Below are 25,070 nucleotides of genomic sequence, written 5' to 3'. Positions count from 1 at the left end.
TATCGCTTTATTCTGAGAGCTATAACTTTTTTATTTTTCGGCTGATGGAGCTATATGGCGGCTTGTTTTTTGCGGGACGAGATGACGTTTTCAGCGGTATCATTTTTATTTATATGCGTCTTTTTGATCGCGTGTTATTCCACTTTTTGTTTGGCGGTATGGTGATAAAGCATTGTTTTTTGCTTGGTTTTTTTTTTTTTTTTTTTACCGTGTTCACTGAAGGGGTTAACTAGTGGGACAGTTTTATAGGTCAGGTTGTTCCGGACGCGGCGATACCAAATATGTGTACTTTTATTGTTTTTTTTTTATTTTTTTTATAATAATATTTATTGATGGGTACATTATATTTTTATTTTTGGTGTATTATTTTTTTTATTTTTTTATAATATTTTTGCACATTTTTTTTTTTTTTTTTTTTCCACTTTCACACAGTTTATACACTTTATTACTTTGTCCCACTCTGGGACTTTCACTTTTTTTTTTCTGATCGCCTGCATGGCACAGGAATGGAGCACCATCCCTATGCCATGAAGGCTGTCAGAAGTGCACAGTGTGAAGATTGCTTGGAGATGCACTGCGCATGTCCAAGCAATCTTCCTGCTCTCTGGTGACCCGGATGTTGTCATGACGACATCGGGTCGTCATGGCAACACCCGGGAAGCCTTTGCAGACTGCGCTGGAAGCCGGAAGAGGAGGTGAGTATCGGCGATCACCTCCCCTTGCCCCCGCAATGCCGCGATCGACTTCGATCGACTTCGATCGCAGCATCGCGGGGGTTAATGTGCTGGGAGCGGTGCGTGACCGCTCCCTGCACATAGTACCGGGTGTCAGCTGTGACAATCAGCTGACACCCGGCGGCGATCGCGCCCGCACAGCCTGTGTGCGCGCGCGATCGCCATGACGTACTAATACGGGTCTGGCTCTTAAGTCCCAGGGCACAGACGCGTATTAGTACGTCAGATGTTATTAAGGGGTTAAGACACTCTTGACTGATTAGGAGGTGTGCGCATTTTAATTAATCTGGAGCATCTGACAAGTGGTTTACGTTTTGACAAAAATCTGGCTTAAGGAGTGCTACATCTCGTCATGAATTAGATGAACTTTGGCTTCTCACTGCCCCATCCCTCCTTTTCTGTTCATGTTGGCAGAGCTGGGTAAAACCCAGGCGTCAAAATGGCAAGTCGCAAAATTTTTGTGACATTTCAAAGCTATTAAGGCCAGTTTACTGGCAGAAAAACTTTAATCTGGTTCACAGTCTGTGATAAATTATTGTCCAGCTTGGGGGCTTTTCTCACAACTATTGTTATACTCTCTTTCAAAAATAATTCCATGACAGTATCCTCATATAAAATAGGCAAATATTTGTAAAGGTTCTTTTTTTCTGTATATCTCTGAAACTGCAGTATATTGAAGTGCCATCTTTGGTTTGTAGCTCTGTTTGGTTATGTAATTTTTACTACCGGTGTGTGATCAGATGTCTATTAGGGTTGCTCTTGATTTCTTGTTGTTCACTGTTCTTTCAGCCATTTTGAAGGGAAACTGTCACTGGATTGATGCTGATAAAACCACAGATTCATGCTGACCAAGCAAGGCTGCACGATTGCAGCTAAGTATGTTTTTCTCTGAAATGTGTCGGCATTTCCAGGAAAACATAATTTGAATATCTGGCTGGGACTAATCATTTCTCTACTGTAGTCCCAACTGTCTCCAGCCTGGCTCCTCTCAGCTCCTCTCTAGGTGATTGACAGGTGTTTACTACGTACACAGATGGGAAAGACTTGTAAATTGTCTGGATTGGTGCGCGGGGAAGCTGGGTCTTCTGAAATACTCAGTAAAAGCGTTTTTAATGTGACAGCAGCCAAACATAAAAAACTATATAAATCTGGTATCTCGGTCATCGCACCGACTCGAAGAATAAAGTCGTCTAATCACTAATACCGCACGAGGAACGGCATAAAAACAATTCTTCAACTACTGTTGATTTGTTCATTCTGCCTCCCAAAGATCGCAGTAAGGATCGGCTCACATGTATCCTGTGCTCTACGCGAAGCGCTTACACCGGGGTTTCCTTGTGAATCTCTGAAATACATAATTCAGACTGAACTCCCGGTGGAAGATTCCCTATAATGAGGCAGATGGAAACACTGTGGACGCAGTCTGATCTGTGATCCTGGTGGTGTCCGTCTTTTTAGGCGTGCATAAAAGCGCGGTCGGCCACAATTTTGTGCTCCTCTAAAAAGGACACCGCTGAACAGAGGCCAGACAGAGTACAGAGTAACTCTGCTGCATCATTTTAGTGAATGGATCCCTCTGAGGTTTAATTTGAATCACGTCATTAGGCGATTTAGATGGAAACTCCAATGTACGTGCTCAGCATAGAGCACAGAATAAATGTAATCCCAAATATTATGTAAAATGCTGGCAATAAAAGCTTCAACTTAATCCACAAAAAAAGCAAGTCCCCACTCAGGTCTGTCATCTGTCAATGGAGGGTTTTCCACGTTGCTGGTAGTGCAAAAGCTCTGGAAAAGTGCTACGGCTCCTCACCCGCCAAAACAAATCTAGCGAATTCTGCATTCCCAAATCCAAATTCCCCTCTCCCTTCTGAGCCCCACACTGTGCCTAAACCACATTTAGCACCTCCATTGTTTGGTATTTCTGTAATGATAAGGGCACGCCTAATTTTTGTGTGCGAGTCTCCAGAAGCACGAGCAGGGCATAATGTACTGTGCACTAGAATAGCAAATTTCCAATTTTCACTCTGCAACATCCACACTGCTGCTTGTTTCTGGAAAACATCCATGGAGTCAAATCCTCAATAAACCTGTAGATAAATTCCCAAAGGAGTATAATTTCCAAAATGGGGTCACTTGAGGGGGGTATTCTACTCTTCTAGCACTTAAGCTTTGTGCGCACGATCAGGATTTGAAGCAAAAAATTTCCTGAGCGTTTCTGCATCTCCTTGGCAGGTAAAACGCGCAGAAAAAAAGCACGGTTTTGACGCGTTTTTGTACATCAATGAATGCTTTTTGGAAGCTAAATAAAGTTATTTGGTGGGATATTGCTTAAACCCTTGGATTACCTTCAGAACTGGGAGAGTATATTGGTTAATTTAAATGATTAAAGAATGTGTCTGTTGTATTTCAAATAAAGTGCTTGCTCTGTGTCTGTGTGTTTAACACTTTAATTAGGTTTGGTCAAGAAAAGATCTGATTGTCACCTTGTCATAACCAAACAAAATAGCTAGGTGTCAGCTGATCCCATACACCCAATCTTCATTAGCATTTCCATTCATGTAATTTATGTGGCAACTGAGCTGCTATTTTTAGCCTAGGAAGGGGCCATTTGCAAACATGGTCCCTGGCTATAATTAACAGCTCACAGCTGTTTCATTAGCCCTTACGTCCCCCCAATCAGCACTCAGCAGCACTTTGGACGCAGCATAATTTTGCTATGTTCAAAACGTGGTGTTCTAATGCCGCACTTTTGTTGTCAGTATATGTGAATCCACCGCATATAATGACACTTCAATCGGTCAAAATCTGCAGTGGAGACTAGTGTGTCCGCTACAGAAATTGACATGCTATGGGTGAGTTTGGGTACGTGGCCACAATCAGGAGCCGCTGCAGGTTTGACGCTGCTTGTTTATGCAGCGTCAAACCCGCAGCGTCCAGACTTTGCAGCATAGTGTATGAGAGCTCTAGAAATCCCATGTCCACTATGCGTGCATCTGAGGCTGCGGATCACCTGTGGACACTGACATGCTGCACGTCTTTCAGGACCGCAGCATGTCAAATTCTCTTGCGGAGTCGCTAGTCTCCACAACAGAAATTTGACCACTAGAATGTATTTAATGCAGTAAATCCGCATGGTTCAGTGAACACATGTGGATTTACCTGTGTTCAATAGAATGCCACATTTGGACCCAGCAAAGATATGCGTTCAAAGCACTTCTAAGTCCGGATCGTGGGCACAGAGCCTAAAATTTAAAAAAAATGGCGTGGGCTCCCGCGTCATTTTTATAGCCAGCAGAGGGAAAGCCGACCGCTGGGGGCTGATATTAGTAGCCGGGGAAGGGGCCTTTAGCGAAAAGTGTTCCCTGGCTATTAATATCAGCCCACAGCTGTTTGTTTAGCCTTTACTGGCTAAATTACAGGGGGACCCCAGAAAAAAATTTATGTAGTGTCCCCCTATAAAATCTAACCAGAAAAGGCTAAACAAACAGCTGCCGTCTGATATTAATAGCCAGGGAAGGGATCAATACTAGCCCCCTCACGGCTATTAATATCAGCAGTCCTAGAAATGACGTATCCATAAGATGTGCCAAATCTGGCGCTTAACCTCTGTTCTTCCCACTGCACTGTAGCGGTGGGGTAATGGGGTTGGGGTTCACGTCAGCCTTGTATTGGCGGCTGACGTGAAGCCCAGGTTAGTAATGGAGGGCATCTATAAGACGCCCCCATTACTAACTGCGTAGTAAAATGGTGGCCGCTTTTTCAATTAAACAGGGCCAGAATAAAGTATTTTAATGAAATAAAAAACACACGGTTCTACAATTTGTTTTATTACCCTCTGTCCGCGAAGGCATCGATCTTCTGAAAAAAATGTAAAATAACAAACAACCATATCTCTCACCTGTCTGCTGTCAACGACCGTCCACGTACCGCCAATTATTGTCCCACGGCGATCTGGGACACTTCTACAGCAGTGACATCCGCAATCACTGATGTCACTGCTGTAGAAGATAGCAATGTACACTGACAGGGTTGTGAAATCACCCCTGTCAGTATACATTGCAGCTGCAGGAGGTCACTGGGGTTCATCAGCTGATCAGCCCCAGTGAACTTGCCACCATGGGAACCTTAATTAGGCAATACTGTAAAACCACATATGGGGTATTTTCACGTTTAGCTGAAATTGAGTAACAAATTTTGGTGCCATTTTTACCCATTTTCCCGTGTGAAAATGTAAAATCTGGGCTAAAACAAAATTTTTGTGGTAAAAATGTAATCCTTTTTTCTTCACTGTCCAATGGTATAAGGTTTTGTGACACATCTGTGGTGTCCATTTGATCACTGTACCCTTATATTAATTCATTGAGAGGTGTAGTTTGTAAAATGGGGTCACTGTGAGGACCTGCCCACTTACTAAAGACTAAGATACTTTTCCAGCACGTAGCACCGGTTCCGTCGATATTATTGTGTTTTATTCAAGTTTTGCTGGCTGTGTTTTGTTAATACGCTGCTTGCTTGTCAGTTTATGTAAACTAATTTTACTTCTAACTTGTCCAGCATTACAGTAATTTGATCAGTATCTCGGGAGCCTTCAATTATTGTCCAAACAGGGACTAGGCCCGTTGTGTGAGTGTTGATTGTAGACACAGTGGAGCCATCACCACAGGGGATCTAACATGCAGTCCCAGGTGAAGGCTCCTGGAATATTCTTCATTGTTTCAGCTAAAAGTAAATGCTTAAGGGGGAAGGGTGTCATAATTTCCGACCTTTGAGGGGGCTGAGCCCATGGAGGGAGAAACGTCATGTTTTGGTGAAGAGTGAGTGGAAGGACGCCGGAGGGAGAGGATCTATGGCTGTGGACGTGGAGCCGATGGATGGAGATCAGGTACCGACTAAGCTGGATAAACGTGCTACAATTGTGGATGCCATTTGGATTTAAACCTTCTTAAAGGACTGTTGCTACTCGATACCTGTGCTTCCATCGTTTTATGACGTCTGCAGGATCGTGGACTGTGGCTACAGACTATACTGACTGGAGATACGAAATCTGTGGGCCAACCAAAAGTTGGGAGACAGTGAGTATGGCCTGATACAAAGTCAGTGGAACTACTGATCCCACATTGGGAACTTGAAGACTGAGAGAACTGTATTTTGACCAATTACTTGGAATTGCTGCATTACCATGGATGTGATTAATAACATATTGTTGCATCGTTAACCTGCCTAGGTAATTACTTACAACCCAGAGCCTCAGATCCTTACAGTCACTTATGTGGGTTTCTGCTGTTCTGGCACCCGCACACCATAACAGTAAAAATCTGCACTATAATATGGCGTACCTGCTCTTCTGAGCTTTGCACTGTGCCTCAACAGTAGTTCCCTATTTACATGTAGGGTATTGGCGCACTCGGGAGAAATTGCACAACAAACTGAGAGGTCCATTTTTTCCTTTTAGCCCTTATAAAAATTAAAAATTAGCAGTAAAAATGTAATTATTCTTTCTTCACCGCCCAATAGTATAAATTTGTGAGGCACATGTGGTGTCAACATGCTCATTACACCCCTAGATGAATTAATTTGAGAGGTGTAGATTGTAAAATGTCACTTATGGGGGATTTTCTGCTGTTCTGACACCTCAAAGGCTCTGCCAATGTAACATGGCATCCGCAAACCATTCCAACAAAATCTGAACTCCAATATGGCGCTTCTTCCCTTCTGAGCTTTGCTCTGTGCCTCAAAAGTAGTTTTCGACCACGTATGGGGTATCAGCAAACTCGGGGCTAAAAGAACGTTTTTGTGGGAAAATGTGATTATTTATTTTTTTCCACGGCTGTTATAAACTTTTGTGAAGTACCTGGAGGTTTAAGGTGCTCCGCACACATACCTCGAGGGGTTTAGGTTCCAAAATGGGGTGACTTGTGGGGGGTTTCCACTGTTTAGGCACTTCAGGGGTTCTCCAAACACGACATTGTGTCTGCTCTCGATTCCAGTCATTTTTGCGTTAAAGTCAAACTGTGCTTCTTCCCTTCCGAGCCCTCCCATGCGCCCAAACAGTAGTTTTTCCCCACATAAGGGGTATATGCTTACTGCATTTTCTCCTGTTACCCTTCTGAAAATGAAAAAAATTGGGGCAAAAGTAAATTTTCATGTGAAAAAAAGGTAAAATGTTAATTTTTTTCCTTCCACATTGCATTAATTCCTGTGAAGCACCTGAAAGGTTAATACATTTATTGAATGTGGTTTTGAGGGGTGCAGTTTTTAGAATGGAGTCACTTTTGGGTATTTTCTGTCATATAAGGCCCTCCAAAGTCACTTCAAAGGTGATGTGGTCCCTATGGTTTGTAAATTTTGTTGGAAAAATGAGAAAATCACTGATCAACTTTTAACTCTAACTTCCTAACAAAAAAAAAATTATATTTAAAAAATTGTGCTGATGTAAAGTAAACATGTGGGAAATGTTATTTATTAACCATTTTGTGTGACATAACTCTCTGGTATAAGGCCATAAGGATTAAAATTTGATAATTCTGAAATTTTCTAAAGTTTCGCCAAATTTCCGATATTTTCACAAATAAACACAAGTCATAACGAACAAACTTTATCACTCACATGAAGTCATGTGTCATGAAAAAACAGTCTCCGAATCAGTAGGATCCATTGAAGCGTTCAAGTTATTACCACATTAAGTGACACTGGTCAGATTTAAAAAGTGAGGCCTGGTCATTAATTTACAAAGTGGCTTGGTCCTTAAGGGGTTAAACAAGAAGCATTTGACAACACAAACCCCCATTTTTTACTTAAAGAAGTACTGGATCCCTGTCTTTTTATAGCAATTGACTCAAGAAGGCTTTTGACAAAGTTCATTGTTCTTTCCTGCTATCTGCTTGTGAAGATCTTTTCTTTATTCAGCTCCTGGTGAAACCTCCACAATTTCAAACTGTAGAAGACAGGGGTGCCTCCTGTCCTTTTTCCTATACATGATCCCTATGGAATACTTCGCAATTGTAATCCGCAAAGCCCTGAACATATCTGGAGTCCCCATGGGCTGGAACTGTCATAAATTTACCATTTATGTAGACTATTACTGTACATTACCTAGCCTTTACTTCCCTCTCTGTCCTGATCATAATTTAACCGATTCATACAGACTCTTTTACTGTACAGTACCAACTGGTAACTTCCCTCCTACTCTTGATCAGCGAGTTTGAAAAGTTTAGCACGGTAAGGAATTTTAAAGTAAACCATAACAAAACTAACTAATTTTTACCTCCGTTCGCCAACACACTTTTCAAGACTTCAAATTCTATAATCACTCCAATTTATCCTGGTTCGTGTGTTTTTAATCCTGTGAAAATAGATATTCTGCCCCGCTTTCTGTATTCATTCTAAACTATACCAATCCAACTCCCCAACACCTTTTTTTTTTTTTTAAAAGTCTCCAATCTGCAATTAAAGAGTTTGTCTGGGGCTAAACATGAATCAAGTGACCGTTTTCCTTTAAATAATGCCTCCGCAATACTCTGCTAACCCACCCTAAGTACACCAAGCATACAATGGGTCCTTATTTTACTGAAATCTTTTTCCTGCGTGCTTCCCATTGACTGACCACCAGCCCTTTCCTAATCCAACAACACTTTGGTCTTTGGGACAAGTTAATCTTTATATCATGGCCCTTCTTTTTTATTAACCTCCTTTTCTGCATGCAGTAGACAGATATACATTGCCAGGTTGTGTCTTCAGATCTCTCATTGCCTTCACGTTTGGCTGTTTGTTGGGCCTGCTCATAAAAATGTCTCTCTTGGCTTGAATAATGCATAGGTAAACAAAAATTTCTTCAATAAAACACTCTGGGAGGGATATTTTGTTTTACTCCTATGGATCTTGAATCTGTTCTTCTCCAGTTATTACCTACCCCTTGTATATACACTCTCTACTTTATGATCTTTTATTAAATTCTGGCCCTTTTATGAGATTCCCTCCACCCTGTTTGTTTATGTCAGCTGTGGATTGGCAGAAATCTTTCAAACTCACAAAATGCCAGGAGAAAAATGACAAGATTCTGACTGGATGCTTATGAATTGCCCTTTGTCCTCCTAAAGATCTGGCACTTTAACAATCAAAAGGGTATTATGCTTTATATTTGCTTATATTGTGCTGTTGTGAGGCCATTCTGACAGGACATCTTTGAGTTATACTACCTCGTTGTAAATGAGATCTTTGAGCTATACTACAGCTTGGTGAACACACCCCTCCTGCCCCCAGATCTTACTTCTCGCTCTCATCCAAGGCTCAGTAACTAAAGACCTTTCCTTACTGCCACTAGAATAATGAGTCCACGCCATTGTAAGTCGGCCAAACCTGCACAATTAGTGAATGAATTTTTGCAATGGATCTCCACAAATTGAAAACTCACTGCTGATAGAGATTAGGCTTATCAAGCTTAATGTCTCTGGTTACCCTGGGTCGACTTTAAAGCAAGGCCCATCATTTACTCACTGGCTGGCTAAATAATTTACGTAATGTTATATTTAAAAGGCAGGTATCGTGAGTGATAATTGTTTGGGGTACTTGCATACTGTGCTCCTCTAGCTTCCTTCATCATTCAACCATTCATTACCTCCTTCCTTTCCTGTTCCTCCTTCTCATCTCCTCCTTTTTTCCTATTATTTCCCCCTTTTATTCTTATCTTTCCTTTCAAAAGGTGCATTTACACTGCACGAATATTGTGAAAGAATATCCCTAGAAACTCTCGTATCACCATACTCATGCAGTCTAAATAGGATGCTGGTTACCCGACAAACAAGCAACACTCGTTTGTTGAGTGAAATTGTTTTGGTTTGACCAAAAGATCTTCTCTCTTGGCAGAATGTTGCACTGATAAGAACAGTGGCTGCCTATGTGCACTGACTGATCTATTACAGATTGTTGAGTGCGCATCTGAAGCGCCCATCTGCCGGTCTAAACAGGCTACTAAATGACTGCCGACTGGCAAACATGTTGGCGGTCGTTAATCGATGGGCATCGCACACTGTAAATGCACCCTTACTTTTTTACATAGCTTTTCTCCTTCCCTGGTTCCTAATTTTGGGTTATTGCGGTAGCAATAAGTTTTTATTATGAGCAATACTCCGTAAACCTCATTCATATCTATACCGCCATGCTTCTGTTATCATTGTTATGTCTTAAATGCACTTATGTTCTAATCTACATTCAATTTCTTCCTGTTTTAATTGCAAACTTGAATGAAAACTTCAATAAAAACAGACTTACCAAATGCAAAGATGACTGAATCGTCAGTACAGAGTAGTAAAATAGCATACCTCTGGGATGGACAACACAAATAGGCTACTGTATTCACATTGCATGTTTCTGCTTTTTTCCAGATACCCTTGTTGCAGTCTTAGAACGGGATACGTTAGGGATTCGCGAGATCAGACTCTTTAATGCAGTTGTACGCTGGTCTGAGGCAGAGTGCCAGAGGCAGCAGCAACCAATAACCTCAGAAAACAAACGGAAAGCGCTTGGCAAAGCATTATCACTTATCCGTTTTCCACTTATGACTATTGAAGAATTTGCAGCAGGTATCATGAAGTAAACATATATATTTTATTGCAATTTATTTAAACTATTGCTGGTGTATATACAAGTGCTTCTCACTAAATTAGAATATCATCAAAAATGTAATTTATTTCAGTTCTTCAATACAACAAGTGAACCTCATATTATATAGAGTCATTACCACAGAGTGATCTATTTCAAGTGTTTATTTCTGTTAATGTTGAGGATTATGGCTTACAGCCAATGAAAGCACAAAAGTCATTAGCTCAGTAAATTAGAATACTTAATAACAACAGCTTGAAAATGTTTTTAAAATCCGAAATGTTGGCCTACTGAAATGTATGTTCAGTAAATGCACTCAATACTTGGTCGGGGCTCCTTTTGCTTCAATTACTGCATGAATGCGGCGTGGCATGGAAGTGATAAGCCTGTGGCACTGCTGAGGTGTTATGGAAACCCAGGTTGCTTTGATATCAGCCTTCAGCTCGTCTGCATTGTTGGGTCTGGTGTCTCTCATCTTCCTCTTGACAATACCCCATACATTCTCTATGGGGTTAAGGTCAGGCGAGTTTGCTGGCCAATCAAGCACAGTGATACTGTTGTTTTTAAACCAGGTATTGGTACTTTTGGCAGTGTGGACAGGTGCCAAGTCCTGCTGGAGAATGAAATTTCCATCTCCAAAAGGCTTGTCGGCAGAAGGAAGCATGAAGTGCTCTAAAATTTCCTGGTAGACGGCGGCGCTGACTTTGGTCTTGATAAAACACAGTGGACCTACACCAGTGGATGACATGGCTCCAAGTCATCACTGATTGTGGAAACTTCACACTAGACCTCAAGCAGCTTGGAATGATTCTTCCTCCAGACTCTGGGACCTTGATTTCTAAATGAAATGCAAAATTTACTTTCATCTAAAAACAACACTTTGGACCACTGAGCAACAGTCCAGGTCTTTTTGCTCCTTGGCCCAGGTAAGACGCTTCTGGCGTTGTCTATTGGTCATGAATGGCTTGACACAAGGAATGCGACACTTGTAGCCCATGTCCTGGATACGTCTGTGTGTGGTGCCTCTTGAAGCAATGACTCCAGCAGCAGTCCACTCCTTGTGAATCTCCCCCAAATTTTTGAATGGCCTTTTCTTAACAATCCTTTCAAGGCTGCAGTTATCACCGTTGCTTGTGCACCTTTTTCTACCACACTTTTTCCTTCCATTCAACTTTCCATTAATATGCTTGGATACAGCACTCTGTGAACAGCCAGCTTCTTTAGCAATGACCTTTTGTGGCTTACCCTCCTTGTGCAGTGTGTCAATGACTGCCTTCTGGACAGCTGTCAAGTCAGCAGTCTTCCCCGTGATTGTGGAGCCAATTGAGACTACGGGACCTTTTTAAACGCAATGAAAGCCTTTGCAGGTGTTTTTTGTTAATTACTCTAATTTACTGAGATAATGACTTTTGTATTTTCTTTGGCTGTAAGCCATAATCATCAATATTAACAGAAATGAACACTTGAAATAGATCACTCTGTTTGCAGTGACTCTATATAATATATGAATTTCACTTTTTGTATTGAAGAACTGAAATTAACTTTTTGATTATCTAATTTAGTGAGAAGCACTTGTAGATGGGGGTGGTGGCTTGTTTTATTGATAAGGCATTTTTCTTGCTGTTCTCATTTTTGACAGTAAAGATTTTGAATGATTATTTCACTTTCACAAACCGTGGCCCCAGATGCTTTTAAACAAATAAAATAAACACCTGTAGTACTCGCCTACCCCAGGTCCAACACCAGCTCTCTACCGCTGCTAACGGTCCTTATGAACTGGCTGCAGCGATGACCTCACATCTATAACACACATCACCACTGGAGCCAATAACTGAGCTCAGCGCCTCTGTTAGAGTAGACAGCACGAGATGCTCAGAGTTGCTGAGCTTACTGATTGGCTGTAGCACTGTTGACATTACATCAGGGATGCAAACAATAACAGACATTGGGAGCAGCGATGGAGACTTGGCACTGGACCCAGTGAGGGTGAGCGGAGCTCCGTTTTTGCTTTGCTTTTTTAAACAAACTGCAGACGAGGTTTTCCGAAAACCCCAATAAATATATCTATATAATAGCGATTTGGGCTCTGATTCATCAAAATTTTTGTGCAGCACAAATTTGAGCAAGAAATGGCAACTTTTGGTGTTCACACACCACTTTTGACCAGTTTCGCCAAAGTAGGCAAAGCGGGGGAGGACCCGGGACAGGGCGTAACAATACCCACCTGACAAATTTATCAAAAGTTGCGGCAGTACATTACGCCAGAAATATTACACCAGTCTTTGACTGAAGGAATATCTCTGGCGAAGCGCACAGAGGCGTACACCAGTAATAAGGTGCTCCAAAGTCGTTAAGTGGTGTTCGCAGCTTATACCTGCACACCCCTTCATTAACATTGGCTTTCAAAACACCTGTCTCAAAGAATCAGCGCCTATGTGCCCTGTTGTAGAAACCAATGATTTCTTACAGTTTTAAAGTTTTATAAGTCCATCTGTAGATTTTTTTACATCGGTCGTTGTTAAAATCTCCAAAAAATTTTTAATTTTCCTGATCACCAGCTAGATTTAAGATTGACTGCTCTAAGTAAGAAGATATAACTTTTAATGGCTAACAAAAATAAAGTAATATTGCAAAGCAAACTTTTGAGATGATTCAGGTCTCTTAATTAGGCATTTTATGTATAACAATGTATCTGAAGAAATAAATCTTTAATTCCATTTCCAAAAAAGTTGTGGTGCTGTGTAAAATGTAAAGAAACTAAGAATGCAATGATATGGAAATCTTCTATAAACATATATTATTCACAACAGAACATAGAACACATGAGAGGTTGAAAGTCAAACGTTTTTCTTTTATGTTAAAAAAAATTAAAGAGGTTGTCCGGTCAAAAGTGAGAAGTCTGTGTAACTGCAGACTTATGAATCACCCAGCGCAGTCAGTGTGCGCTGCGGGGACTCGCCAGTATGAGACTCAAAGTTGGGATAGGGTTAATAAAAGGATGGAACAGTAAGTGGTACTAATAATAAAAAAAAAAAAACACAGCTTTTGGGTCAATTTTCAGCTAAGTCACATGACTGTATAAAAAAAAGGGCATGTTAGAGAGGCAGAGTCTCTCAGAAGCAAAGATGGTCAGACTTTCACCAACCGGTGAACAACTGCGTCGGAAATTGTAGAACAATTTCAGAAAAATGTTCCTCAATATAAAATTGCAAACACTGAGTATCCCACCATCTACAGTACATTGTTAGCAAAATATTCAGAGATTGTTGAGAAATCCATGTGCACAAGGGACAAGGCCGTCAGTTAATATTGGATGCTCATGATCTATTGTCCCTCGAGCGACCCTACATTAACTAGCATGATTCGTTCATGCAAATCACTGCACGGGCTCAGGAATAGTTCCAGAAATCATTGTTTCTGAACACAGTTTGCCGTGTAATCCAAAAATGCAAATTAAAGCTTTATCCTGCAAGAAGAAGCCATGTATCAACACATTCTAGAAACACTGCGGTCTTCTCTGGGCCGAAGTTTGTTTAAAATGAATTGAGACTGAATGGAAAACTGTTCTGTGGTCCGATAAATCAAAATGTGAGGTTCTTTGTGGAAGCTACAGACACTGTGACCTGCAGACTCAAGAGGAGTGGGACCATCCAGTTTATCACCGCACAGCTTAAAGTCTAAATCTCTGATGGTATGGGGTTGCATTAGTGCCTATGACAGGGGCAGCTTACCCAACACAAAAGGCACTATCAATGCTGAGTATTATATAGGGGTTGTAGAACAACATATGCTCCCATCCAGACATCATCTATTTCATAGAAGGCCTTACATATTTCAGCAATGCAATGCTAAACCACATACTGGGTCCATCACAACAGCATGGCTTCACAGAAGGAGAGGTCTGGTGATGAACAGGCTGCCTGCAGTTTAGACTTTTCTCCAATAGAAAACATTTGTAGTATTCTGAAAAGTAAAACCCAGCAAAGAGACCCAGTCCTGTTGAGCAGCCAGAAATCTACATCAGACAAGAATGGACAACATTCCTCTCCAGTAATTAGTCTCCTCATTTTCCAAACATTTATAGACTGTAGTAAAAAAGGTGATTATACCCAATCTACCATTGTCCTGTCCCAACTTTTCAGAGATTTGTTACTGCCATCCATTTCTAAATTGTGTTAATTCTTTCAAATTAAAATGGAGAAATATCTACCTTTTCATCTTCTCATGTTCTCTATGTTCTGTTGTGAATTAAATATGGTTATAAGAGATTTCTGAATAATTAATTCTCATTTTCTGCACATTTTACACAACACCCCAACTTTTTTGGAATTAGGGTTGTATATACAAAAAGCAGAGACATGGAAAAATAAATGGACATTTAAAAATCACAGAATGAGTTTGGATATTAAATCCTTAATTAGACTAGACATGCAATGTGAAAGATTTTTTTTTCTGTAAATCAGATTAGAGACCAGAGTCCCTTGTTATTTTGAAATCAGATTTTGTTTTGACAAATTTCCTTATGAGCGATTTGGTACTGTGTAAAGTGTGTCAAAGCCTGCTGTAGCTGTATTCCAAGACCTTTCTGTCTCTTTGTGATTTGAAATTGCCTTTTTAATATAACATTCATATGGCCATAAAAGAAACGTGCCACTCAATGCTTCACTTTGTATATAAAATGTTTTTATGTATTAAATATTCAATTGCACAAGTAAACACCTAAACAGATACATTCTATCTGGATTGCAATACACTGTGGGTGAATATGGTGAAAGTGTGATCTGGATTTCCATAGCATAGATCTTCACAAGTTAACCATGCTGAGACACAGCTAGGTGATTTAGAATTTTCGGTTTTTTAATATAACAGGTAGATCTTTTTGTCTGTGATTGTGTGGCAATGATACCTCATCCTTGCTTTTTTATGTTGTTTGGTTGCTCTGTAAAGCCTCGCCTGGCAGCTCTAAAATGGATCTATGGACTGGATTAGCACAATCCTCTCCATTTACCAGATCCCGGGAGTTACCCCGGCCATCACCCTTTAACCCTGTACAGGGATATGGACTTAAAGGGGTTGTCCGGGCTTTCTGTATAATCTGTTTGTGTACCTAGGCTGCAGAATGCTGACCGTTTGTAATATACTTCTTGTCAGCATTCTCCATGGTGTCCTAGGTATCACACGTAGTCATGTGAGCAGCTCTTTCCTGATTCTGGAGGATCTGCTCACTCCCCGACTACAGTTTTCCTGTCTGGTACAACAGATATCATGCCCCCAGTCTCTGCCAGATCCTCCCCTGCCTCCTGCTCCAGCCTCCCATGCACTACACAGTGCGAGGCAGCAGTGGAATGACTTAGCTGATTGGACTAACCAGGAAGGAAAAGGCTTCAACATAGGTGAGTATAATGTGCTGTGTGCATTCATCCCTCCCTCTACTCATTCATCCCTCCCTCTACTCATTCATCCCTCCCTCTACTCATTCATCCCTCCCTCTACTCATTCATCCCTCCCTCTACTCATTCATCCCTCCCTCTACTCATTCATCCCTCCCTCTACTCATTCATCCCTCCCTCTACTCATTCATCCCTCCCTCTACTCATTCATCCCTCCCTCTACTCATTCATCCCTCCCTCTACTCATTCATCCCTCCCTCTACTCATTCATCCCTCCCTCTACTCATTCATCCCTCCCTCTACTCATTCATCCCTCCCTCTACTCATTCATCCCTCCCTCTACTCATTCATCCCTCCCTCTACTCATTCATCCCTCCCTCTACTCACCCCTCCAACCACACGCACATCACTATAGACTGAGGTTTTGCTGCAGCTGAGGTGTATTATGTGGTATATATGTAGATATATACACACATACTTACACTCTTGCACGCGCACACACACACACACGTGTGAGGTTAGATAATAAAGCACAGGGAGCTGTCAAGTTTGGTAGAGCCGCAGTTAAACAAAGTGGGTGCAGGGATGAAGTGAAATTCAGGAGAAATGAAAGAGAAACAAAAAACTAAATTTATAGGGGTGTTATTTATTACAATATAGCACAGATTAGCTTTAAAAAAAACAACTTTGATTTCGAGGTCCAGGTTCGTGTGGATACGTCTTGGCGATCGCGCACACAGAGGTTGTGCGCACACGATCGCTGCCGGGTGTCATCTAATTCTGACAGCTGACACCTGTCACTTTAATCCCCTAAATGCTGCAATCGCAGCATTTAGCGAGCGAGCAGAGGGACAGAAGCCCCTCTGCTGTTGGATCAGAGACCCCGCAACGTCATCCTGGGGTCCCGATCGTTGCCATGATGACCCGGTGCCGTCATGACGACTTCCAGGTCACCAGGCACTAGCCAGGTAGTTAGTAAAAAAAATAAAAATAAATTGTAGAAATAATATATTTTTTAAAAAATATATTGTACCCATAAATATTATGAAGAGAAAAAAAAAATTAAACAGTAAAAGTAACACATTTGATATTGTCGGGTACGGAACAACCTGACCTATAAAACTGTCCCACTAGTTAACCCCTTTAGTGAACACGGTAGAAAAAATAAAAATAAACAAAGTAAAAAACGATGCTTTATCTTACCGCCAAACAAAAAGTGGAATAAATCGCGATCAAAAAGACAAATGTAAATAAAAATGATACAGCCGCACGAGGAACGGTGTAGAAAATAAATAAAAACCAATTCTTCACCTGCTGCTGATTTCTTCATTCTGCCTCCCAAAGGCAGCCGTCGCAGTATGGCTCGGCTCACATTTATCCTGCGCTCTGCGCTGAGCGCTTACATCGGGGTTTCCGTGTAAATCTCTGAAATACGTGATTCATACTTAACCCCCGGTGGAAGAGTTCCTATGAGTTCGATGGAGACACTGTGGACGCTGTCTGGCCTGTGATCCCACGGTGTCCATCTTTTTATTATTCGTGCATAAAAGTGCCGTCGGCCACAGTTTTGTGAACCTCTGAAAAAAAAAAAAGGATACTACTGAACAGAGAGCTGAACAGAGGCCAGACTGAGTCCAGAGTAACTCTGCTGCCTCATTATAGTGAATGGATCCCTCGGGGGTTTCATCTGCATTACGTCACTCGGAGATTTAAATGGAAACCTCGATATCAGTGCTCAGCGTAGAGCACAGGATAAATGGGAACATTTTACATAAAATTTTGGATCACAATAAAAGCTTCGACTCAATCCACTAAAAAGCGAATTCTCACTTGGGTTTGTCATCTGTCAATGCAAATATAACGGGCTTTAACGTTACTAGTAGCACAAAGGCTCTGGAAAAGTGAAATCGCCCTTGCCCCCCAAAATTAATTCAGCAAATTCTGTGCTCCCAAATACAAATGCCCACCTCCCTTTTGAGCCCCACCGTGTGCCTAAACTGCAGTTAGCATCCACATTTTTCCATTTCTGTAGCGATGAGAGCCCACCTAATTTACGGGTGCATGTCTCCAGAAGCATGAGCTGGGCACAACATACTGGTCACTACATCGTACTGATCAGTACAACTGCAGTTTGCAATTTTCACTCGGCAACATCCGCTGCTGCTTGTTTCTGGAAAAGACCCATGGAGTCAAAATCATCACTACACCTGTAGATAAATTCCCAAAGGGGTATAATTTCCAAAATGTGGTCATTTGAGGGGGGGGGGGTCTGCTATTTTAACACTTAGGGGCTCTGTATATGGAGTCCGCAAACTATTCTAGGAAAACCTGTACTCCAGGAGGCAAATAGCGCTCTGTCCCTCCCAAGTCTCGACGTATGTCTAAGCCATACCAAGCAGTACTGGTACATCTGTGCCTCCTGGAGCACAGATTTTCCTAGGATAGTTTGCGGACTCCATATACAGAGCCCCTAAGTGCTAGAATAGCAGACCCCCCCCCCCCTCAAACGACCCCATTTTGGAAATTATACCCCTTTGGGAATTTATCTACAGGTGTAGTGACAATTTTGACTCCATGGATCTTTTCCAGAAACAAGCCACAATATGGGGTATTTCTACATTCAGCAGAAATTGTGGGACGAATTTTGATGCCATTTTTACCTCATATTTCCCAGTGTGAAAATGTAAAATCTGGGGCTAAAACAAAATTTTGGTGGTAAAAATGTCATTATTTTTTTCTTCACTGCCCAATGGTATACAATTGTGATCCACCTGTGGTGTCAATATGCTCACTGCACCCCTAAATTAATTCATTGAGAGGTGTAGTTTGTAAAATGGGGTCTCTTATGGGGTGTATGCTGTTCTGACACCTCAGGGGCTCTGCCAATGTGACATGGCACCCTCAAACCAGTCCAGCAAAATCAGAACTCCAATATGGTGCTTTTTACTTTGCACTGTGCATCAAAAGTAGTTTTCAACCACATATGGGGTATCTGTGTACATAGGAAAAATTGCACAACAAATTTTGGGGTTCATTTTCTCCTATTTTTGTGAAAATGAAAAAATTGGGGCTAAACATTTTTGTGGGAAAAATATATATTTTTCATTTTTACAGATCCATGTTGTAAAATTCTGTGAAGCACCTGTGGGTTCAAGGTGCTCACCACGCATCAAAATAAATTCCTTGAGGGGTCTCGTTTCCAAAATGGTGTCACTTGTGGGGGTTTTCCACTGTTTAGGCACATCAGGGGCTCTCCAAACGAGTTATGACACCCGCAGACCATTCCATCAAAGTCTACATTCCAAAATGTCACTCCTTCCTTTCTGAGCCCTGCTGTGCGTCCAAACTATAGTTTTCCCCCACATATGGTGTATCGGTGTGCTAAGGAGAAATTGCACAACAAATTTTGAGGTCTATTTTCCCCTGTTACCCCTTTGAAAATAAAATATTTGGGATTTTTTATTTTTACGACTCCACGTTACAAACATCTGTGATTCTGTGAAGCACTTGGGGGTTCAAGGTGCTCACCACACATCTAGATAAGTTCCCTGAGGGGTCTAGTTTCCAAAATGGTATCACTTGTGGGGGGTTTCCACTGTTTAGGCACATTGGGGGCTCTCCAAACGCGACATGGCATCCGCTAATTATTCAAGCATTCAAAAAGTCAAATGGCACTCCTTCCCTTCTGAGCCCCGCTGTGCGCCCAAACAGTGGTTTTCCCCCACATATGGGGTATCTGTTTACTCAGGAGAAATTGCACAACACATTTTGGGGTCCATTTTTTCCTGTTATCCTTGCAAAAATAAAAGAATTTGGGTCTAAAATAAAATTTTTGTGAAAGAAATTAAATGTTCATTGTTTTCTGCCACATTCCAAAAATTCCTGTGAAGCACCTGAAGGGTTAATAAACTTCTTGAATGTGGTTTTGAGCACCTTGAGGGGTGCAGTTTTTAGACTGGTGTCACTTTTGGGTATTTTCTGTCATATAGATCCTCCAGAGTCACTTCAAATGTGATGTGGTCCCTAAAAAAAATGGTTTTGTAAATTTTGTTGGGAAAAATTAGAAATCGCTGGTCAACTTTTAACCCTTATAGCTTCCTAACAAAAAAAAATTTGGTTCCAAAATTGTGCTGATGTAAAGTAGACATGTGGGAAATGTTATTTATTAACCATTTTATGTGACATATCTCTCTGATTTAAGGGCATGAAAATTAAGTTTGAAAATTGCAAAATTTTTGCCAAATTTCTGATTTTTTTCACAAAAACGCCAGCCACATCAAATAAATGTTACCACTTTCATGAAGTACAATATGTCACGAAAATCAGAATCAGTGGGATCCGTTGAAGCGTTCCAGAGTAATTACCTCATAAAGTGACAGTGGTCAGAATTGTAAAAATGAGCCTGGTCATTAACATGCAAACAGCCTTCTGGGGTAAAGGGGTTAAACAATGGTCCTTGGGTTGTGGTCATGGAGTCAGCTGCTGTTACATAGCAGGCTCAGAACCAGGAGGACTGTCCAGGAACAAATTCACAAGGCAAAAGAATGGCCAAGAAATGGCAACAAGAATATAACAAGCAAGCAGGAGTGGAGATAGCGCAGCGACTGAACTAGAGTAAATTGACTATCTGGTAGCTCCCATCACTAGGCTAGGAGTAGCTCCCATCACTAGGCTAGGAGTATTTGTTGGTTGTGGTGCTGTTCAGTTGGCCAAGCTCACACACCCATACTGTCGTAGACTAGACTGCACTAAAGATTCCCGCCTCAATGGCTGGACAGAGTCTGTGCCGACCAGAGCTTCTGTTTGCGATCTCGACTCCATCACCAGAGCTGCCCACAGAATGAATATAGAGGCCTGGTGACAGAAGCAGACATCGCAGGTTCTGGAAGAGATTTGACAGTTTTAAAGAATAACTTTTTTATTTTTTAATTATTGATCATTATTTGCAAATTAATACATTTTTGTAATATACGCCATTACCTTATCTTGCTGCTTTTTCTCCCAAACTGAAGTCTAAAAGGGCTGTTTCAACTGCATTGTCCATGCACTTAAGTAGCTGTTAAACTGTAGGTCTACCAAGTATCCCTATTCTTGTGAACTTTTCTGCTCCCCTCGTGGCAGTTGAAACATCCATTTCAGCCTTCAGTTTGGAGAAAAGGAAGCAAGATGAGGTACATTACAAAAAGTCATAACTTTGCAAAGATGTATCATTAATTAAATTAAAAAATTGTTCTTAAGTTTGTCAATTTTATTCCAATAGGAGAATAGTAATTGTATAATAGTGTACACCTGCTGTTTTTTTGGGATTTAAGATTCCTGGTACATTTAACATGTTGTATGTCCAATGTGGTATCTAACTCTGCACACTAAATGTCCTACTGGAGGTCTTCATGTTGAAGAAGCAAAACAGAAACTTAAAGCACGGATGAGGTCTTATCGTCATACAGTTAGGCTAAGTGCCCACGATGCAGAAATGCTGCATATTTTTTCCGCTTCTCCCTGGCAGGAAAAAGGCATGTGGATTTTACATGCGTTTTTCCTGCCAGGTAGAATCGTTTGTGAAGCGTTTTTGCATGCATTTCTGCATGCGGGTTATCAAGCTCTTTTCCAAGCGATTTTAGCATCACTTGGAAAAGTGCTTGACAACTTGTTCACACTATAAATCCATGCAACCGGCATGGATTTATATAGTGTGACCAAGTAATAGTTAAAAAAAGAAAAGAATAAGAAAGGTAAAAAATTATACTCACCTTCTGATGGCCCCCGGTGTTTTCCCCGTTATGTCCGGTCTGTTGTATGGGTCGCGGTGGTGTGAAAGGACCTGCCATGACGTCATTTAGTCATGTGACAGGTCACGCGACCACTGACTTCGGCGGTTGCGTGACCTGTCACATGACTAAATGACGTCATGGCGGGTCCTTTCACACCACTGCAACCCATACAACAGACCGGACGCATTGGATAAGGAGACCTTGAGCCATCAGAAGGTAAGTATAATCTTTATTTTTTATTTTAAATTCTTTTTTTAACAGGTGGTATTGTACCTGGGTCTGGATGAGTCTCCTCTTCTCCAGCCCCGGGTACCCTCCGCACATTGAACCGTGTGATATCCGCATGTCCAAATTAATGGACATGCTGCGTATTTTTCCGCAATGATAATACGCAGCGGAAATTTCCGCAGCATGTGCACAGCACATGCGGATTATCGTTGGGGACCATGGGGCACGTATTACCAAGCGTTTTTTAAGCGTTTTCGCTGCGGAAATTCCGCGGCAAAAATGCTTGAAAAACGCATAGTGGGCACGCAGCCTAACAGACAAAAAGATTCATCTACCTTTCATTCCATAACCACATGAAGCTTATGAAAGTTGTGATATTAAAAGGCACTTTCAAATCTTAGATTCAGAAGGGTCTATGGATACAATTTCCTGACAATCATTGATGCACTTAAATCCTTTGACAGATTTAGTCTTGTGTTATGTCTTAGTACAACACAATAGAAACAGGTATCAGATCTTCAGGGGCCTAGCTATTGCAGATGGTCCACTGGGCCTGGAGTGGATGGCTATTTTTAGCTGGATGTGTGTTCTCAGATGCACATTCAGTGAAAACTATTTTGGAGCAGAGAGCCACAAGCTCTTTTTATTTATTTTTTTTAATTGCTATGTGGAAAGTGACAGAATGGGAGACATTATTACCTTGTGGTCAGAATGGTGAACATTATTAATCTCACTCCTTGTGGTTGCATAAAAAAGTTAATGTCCCATATTCTGGCTGCAATATAGAAAGTGTCCTCCCTTATGGCCCCATACATACATTAATAATTTCCCCAGTTGTGCTCCATACTTTAACTATGTGCCTCCCCTTGTGGGCCCATGCATTATTAATCTATGATGATGCCACAATTTTGGCCATTCCAACTGTATCCGGGCATAAAAGTTGAACGCTATTGCTGCTGTGGGTGTCACTTGGGAGAGTGTCATTACTGCTGTATTTAACCATTTAACCACAAAGACAGACATTTGTAGTGTATGGAAGCAGAAAGAGTAATTTTACTATTGTAGAGAGTCACAAAAGTACGAGGTATATAAGGTACATAAGCATTAGTGCTGCATGAGGTGCACAGGTGAGGACATTGCTACTGTGAGTGGGTCATAAATGGGTACATCAGTATAGTTTTATTTTTTGGGGATATTGTTACTGTGGAAGGAAGAAGAGGGAGGAATTTTTACGGTGTAGGGCACCAGAGTGGTTTTGTGACACTTTTCTTCATCATCTGGTACATTGTATAAGTGGAGGGGAAAGATCCTCTAGATATCATCAGCCACAGATGTCTGTGTGTTACATTCTGCAGAGATGAATCATAGCTAGATGAAAAGTGAAAATTTAATTACTTCAATTGGAGATGTCAATGGATTTACCTATATATTTACAGAGCTTGTATGTATGTCACTGGTGATCACTATATTACTTGTGCATTTACAGTATATACGATCTACAGAGCTCCTATGTATAACTGTGTTCATAATAATTATTGTTAGTACTGTGGTTTTTGTTGAGAAGTATGGTAGTAGTATTCAATTACCATGTTAATAATATGTGGTCTGGTCATGGTGTGGTGGTATTTATCCCTTGTATGAGGGTGGATAAATTCAGAGTCTATGAAGTTATAGTTTGTCATTTTTTTACCTTTTGTTTTGGTATAATGGACTTTGTTCAGTAACTGTATGGCGATACTTATCTGGTAACTGTATGGCTCTATTATTTTAGAAGTATTACTTAGAAAATTAGCTTATTGCTGCATTTTCTGTGAGATTTATAGTATATATTTTGTTTTCATGGGAGTTTTTTTTACGGCAGAAGTTGGGGGAATGCAGACATATCTTTATAGGATCTAGCCACGTTACAGGGGGCCCTTGCATCTGCTCTACATGCTGGTGGTGGGTCGCAGGTCCAAATTTTGCTTTGGTGATCATTGAACTGCTCTATTCATATTGGACTCTTCAGAGCCCTGGTTCTCTGGAGGTGGAGGTCCCAGTAGTCGGAACCCCCAGCAATTGGAAAGTTAACTCCTTTCCTGTGGATAGTGGATAACTTTCAAACTTGAGAATACCTCTTTAAGCCTTAACTAATCTTCCATCAATTTAGGGGCAATAAAACTTTTACTCCGATTATCTAAACTAATCCAAATAAGGATTTGCTCTCCAAACTCATTCGGTGTCCATTTATTATACCATGTCTGCTCTTTTTACACATACATATATTCACGCACCATATACACTGCTCAAAAAAAATAAAGGGAACACTAAAATACCACATCATAAAAACGGAAGAGAAAATTTCCATCGTACTCACATTTTATGAAAAACCTGTCTTTATTTTCCAGAGAGCCATTCCAATGCTGCTGACAGACTCGAAATATCCAATGCAAAGAAAAGGTGGACAGGCACATCCAATAATAAAAAAATCTTCACGCTTTATTCCAAATACATATCTTTAAAAACCTAAACAAGGATGATGTGGTACAGGAAACGCTCTGACGCATTTCTGACGCCTACTGCGCCCATACCACATCCTAGATATCACTGAATGAAATATTTCAGTTGCATATCTTTATTCATTACATAGTGGAATGCGTAGAGAACAATAAAACATAAAAATGATCAATATACATCAAAATGAATATCCCATGGAGGTCTGAATTTAGAATGATACTCAAAAGCAAAGTGGAAAATCAAATTACAGGCTCATCCAACTGCAGTGGAAATACCTCAAGACAAGGAAATGCTGCTCAGTAGGGTGTGTGACCTCCCTACAACACCTGAGCATGCTCCTGATGAGGTGGCAGATGTTCACCTGAGGGATCTCCTCCCAGATCTGAATTAAAGCATCAGTCAACTCCTGGACAGTCTGTGTTGCAACGTTGCATTGATTGGATTCAGGTCTGGCGAACGGGCAGGCCAGTCCAAAGCATCAATGCCTTCATCATGCAGGAACTGCTGACACACTTCAGCCACATGAGGACTAGCATTGTCAGGTATCAGAAGGAGCCCAGGGCCCACTGCACCAAGGTCTACCAATGGGGCTGAGAATCTCATCCCGGTACCTCTGGCCAGCAAATGTGTCGGCCTTCAAAGAAATGCCTTCACACACCATTGCTGACCCACTGCCAAACCAGTCATGCTGGAGGATGTTGCAGCCAGCAGAAGGTTCTCCACGGCGTCTCCGGACTCACATGTGCTCAGTGTGAACCTGCTCTCATCTGTGAAGAGCACCAATGTCAAATCTGCCAAACTTTGTGTTATCTGGCGAATGCCAATCGCCCTCCATGGTGTTGGGCTGTAAG

At 41.2% G+C, this 25,070-nt stretch overlaps 1 protein-coding gene across 2 annotated transcripts in view; it reads left to right on the top strand.

Moving 5' to 3' along the window:
• BTBD2 (BTB domain containing 2) overlaps positions 1–25,070 on the top strand; it is a 93,171-nt gene that overhangs the window by 55,111 nt on the left and 12,990 nt on the right. The window contains exon 5 of one of the 2 annotated variants that reach the window (XM_073686330.1): positions 10,118–10,315. The exons of the other annotated variant lie outside the window; for it this stretch is intronic. Within the exon in view, the coding sequence (XP_073542431.1) occupies positions 10,118–10,315 (198 nt within the window). The remainder of the gene's footprint in view (positions 1–10,117; positions 10,316–25,070) is intronic. 2 annotated transcript variants of the gene reach the window in all.

Source organism: Phyllobates terribilis, unplaced genomic scaffold, assembly GCF_046119375.1.
Source record: "Phyllobates terribilis strain yellow unplaced genomic scaffold, ASM4611937v1 Scaffold_1__5_contigs__length_1240528914, whole genome shotgun sequence".
NCBI classification, from domain to species: domain Eukaryota; kingdom Metazoa; phylum Chordata; class Amphibia; order Anura; family Dendrobatidae; genus Phyllobates; species Phyllobates terribilis.
This window is presented reverse-complemented; position numbering and strand designations above follow the sequence as displayed.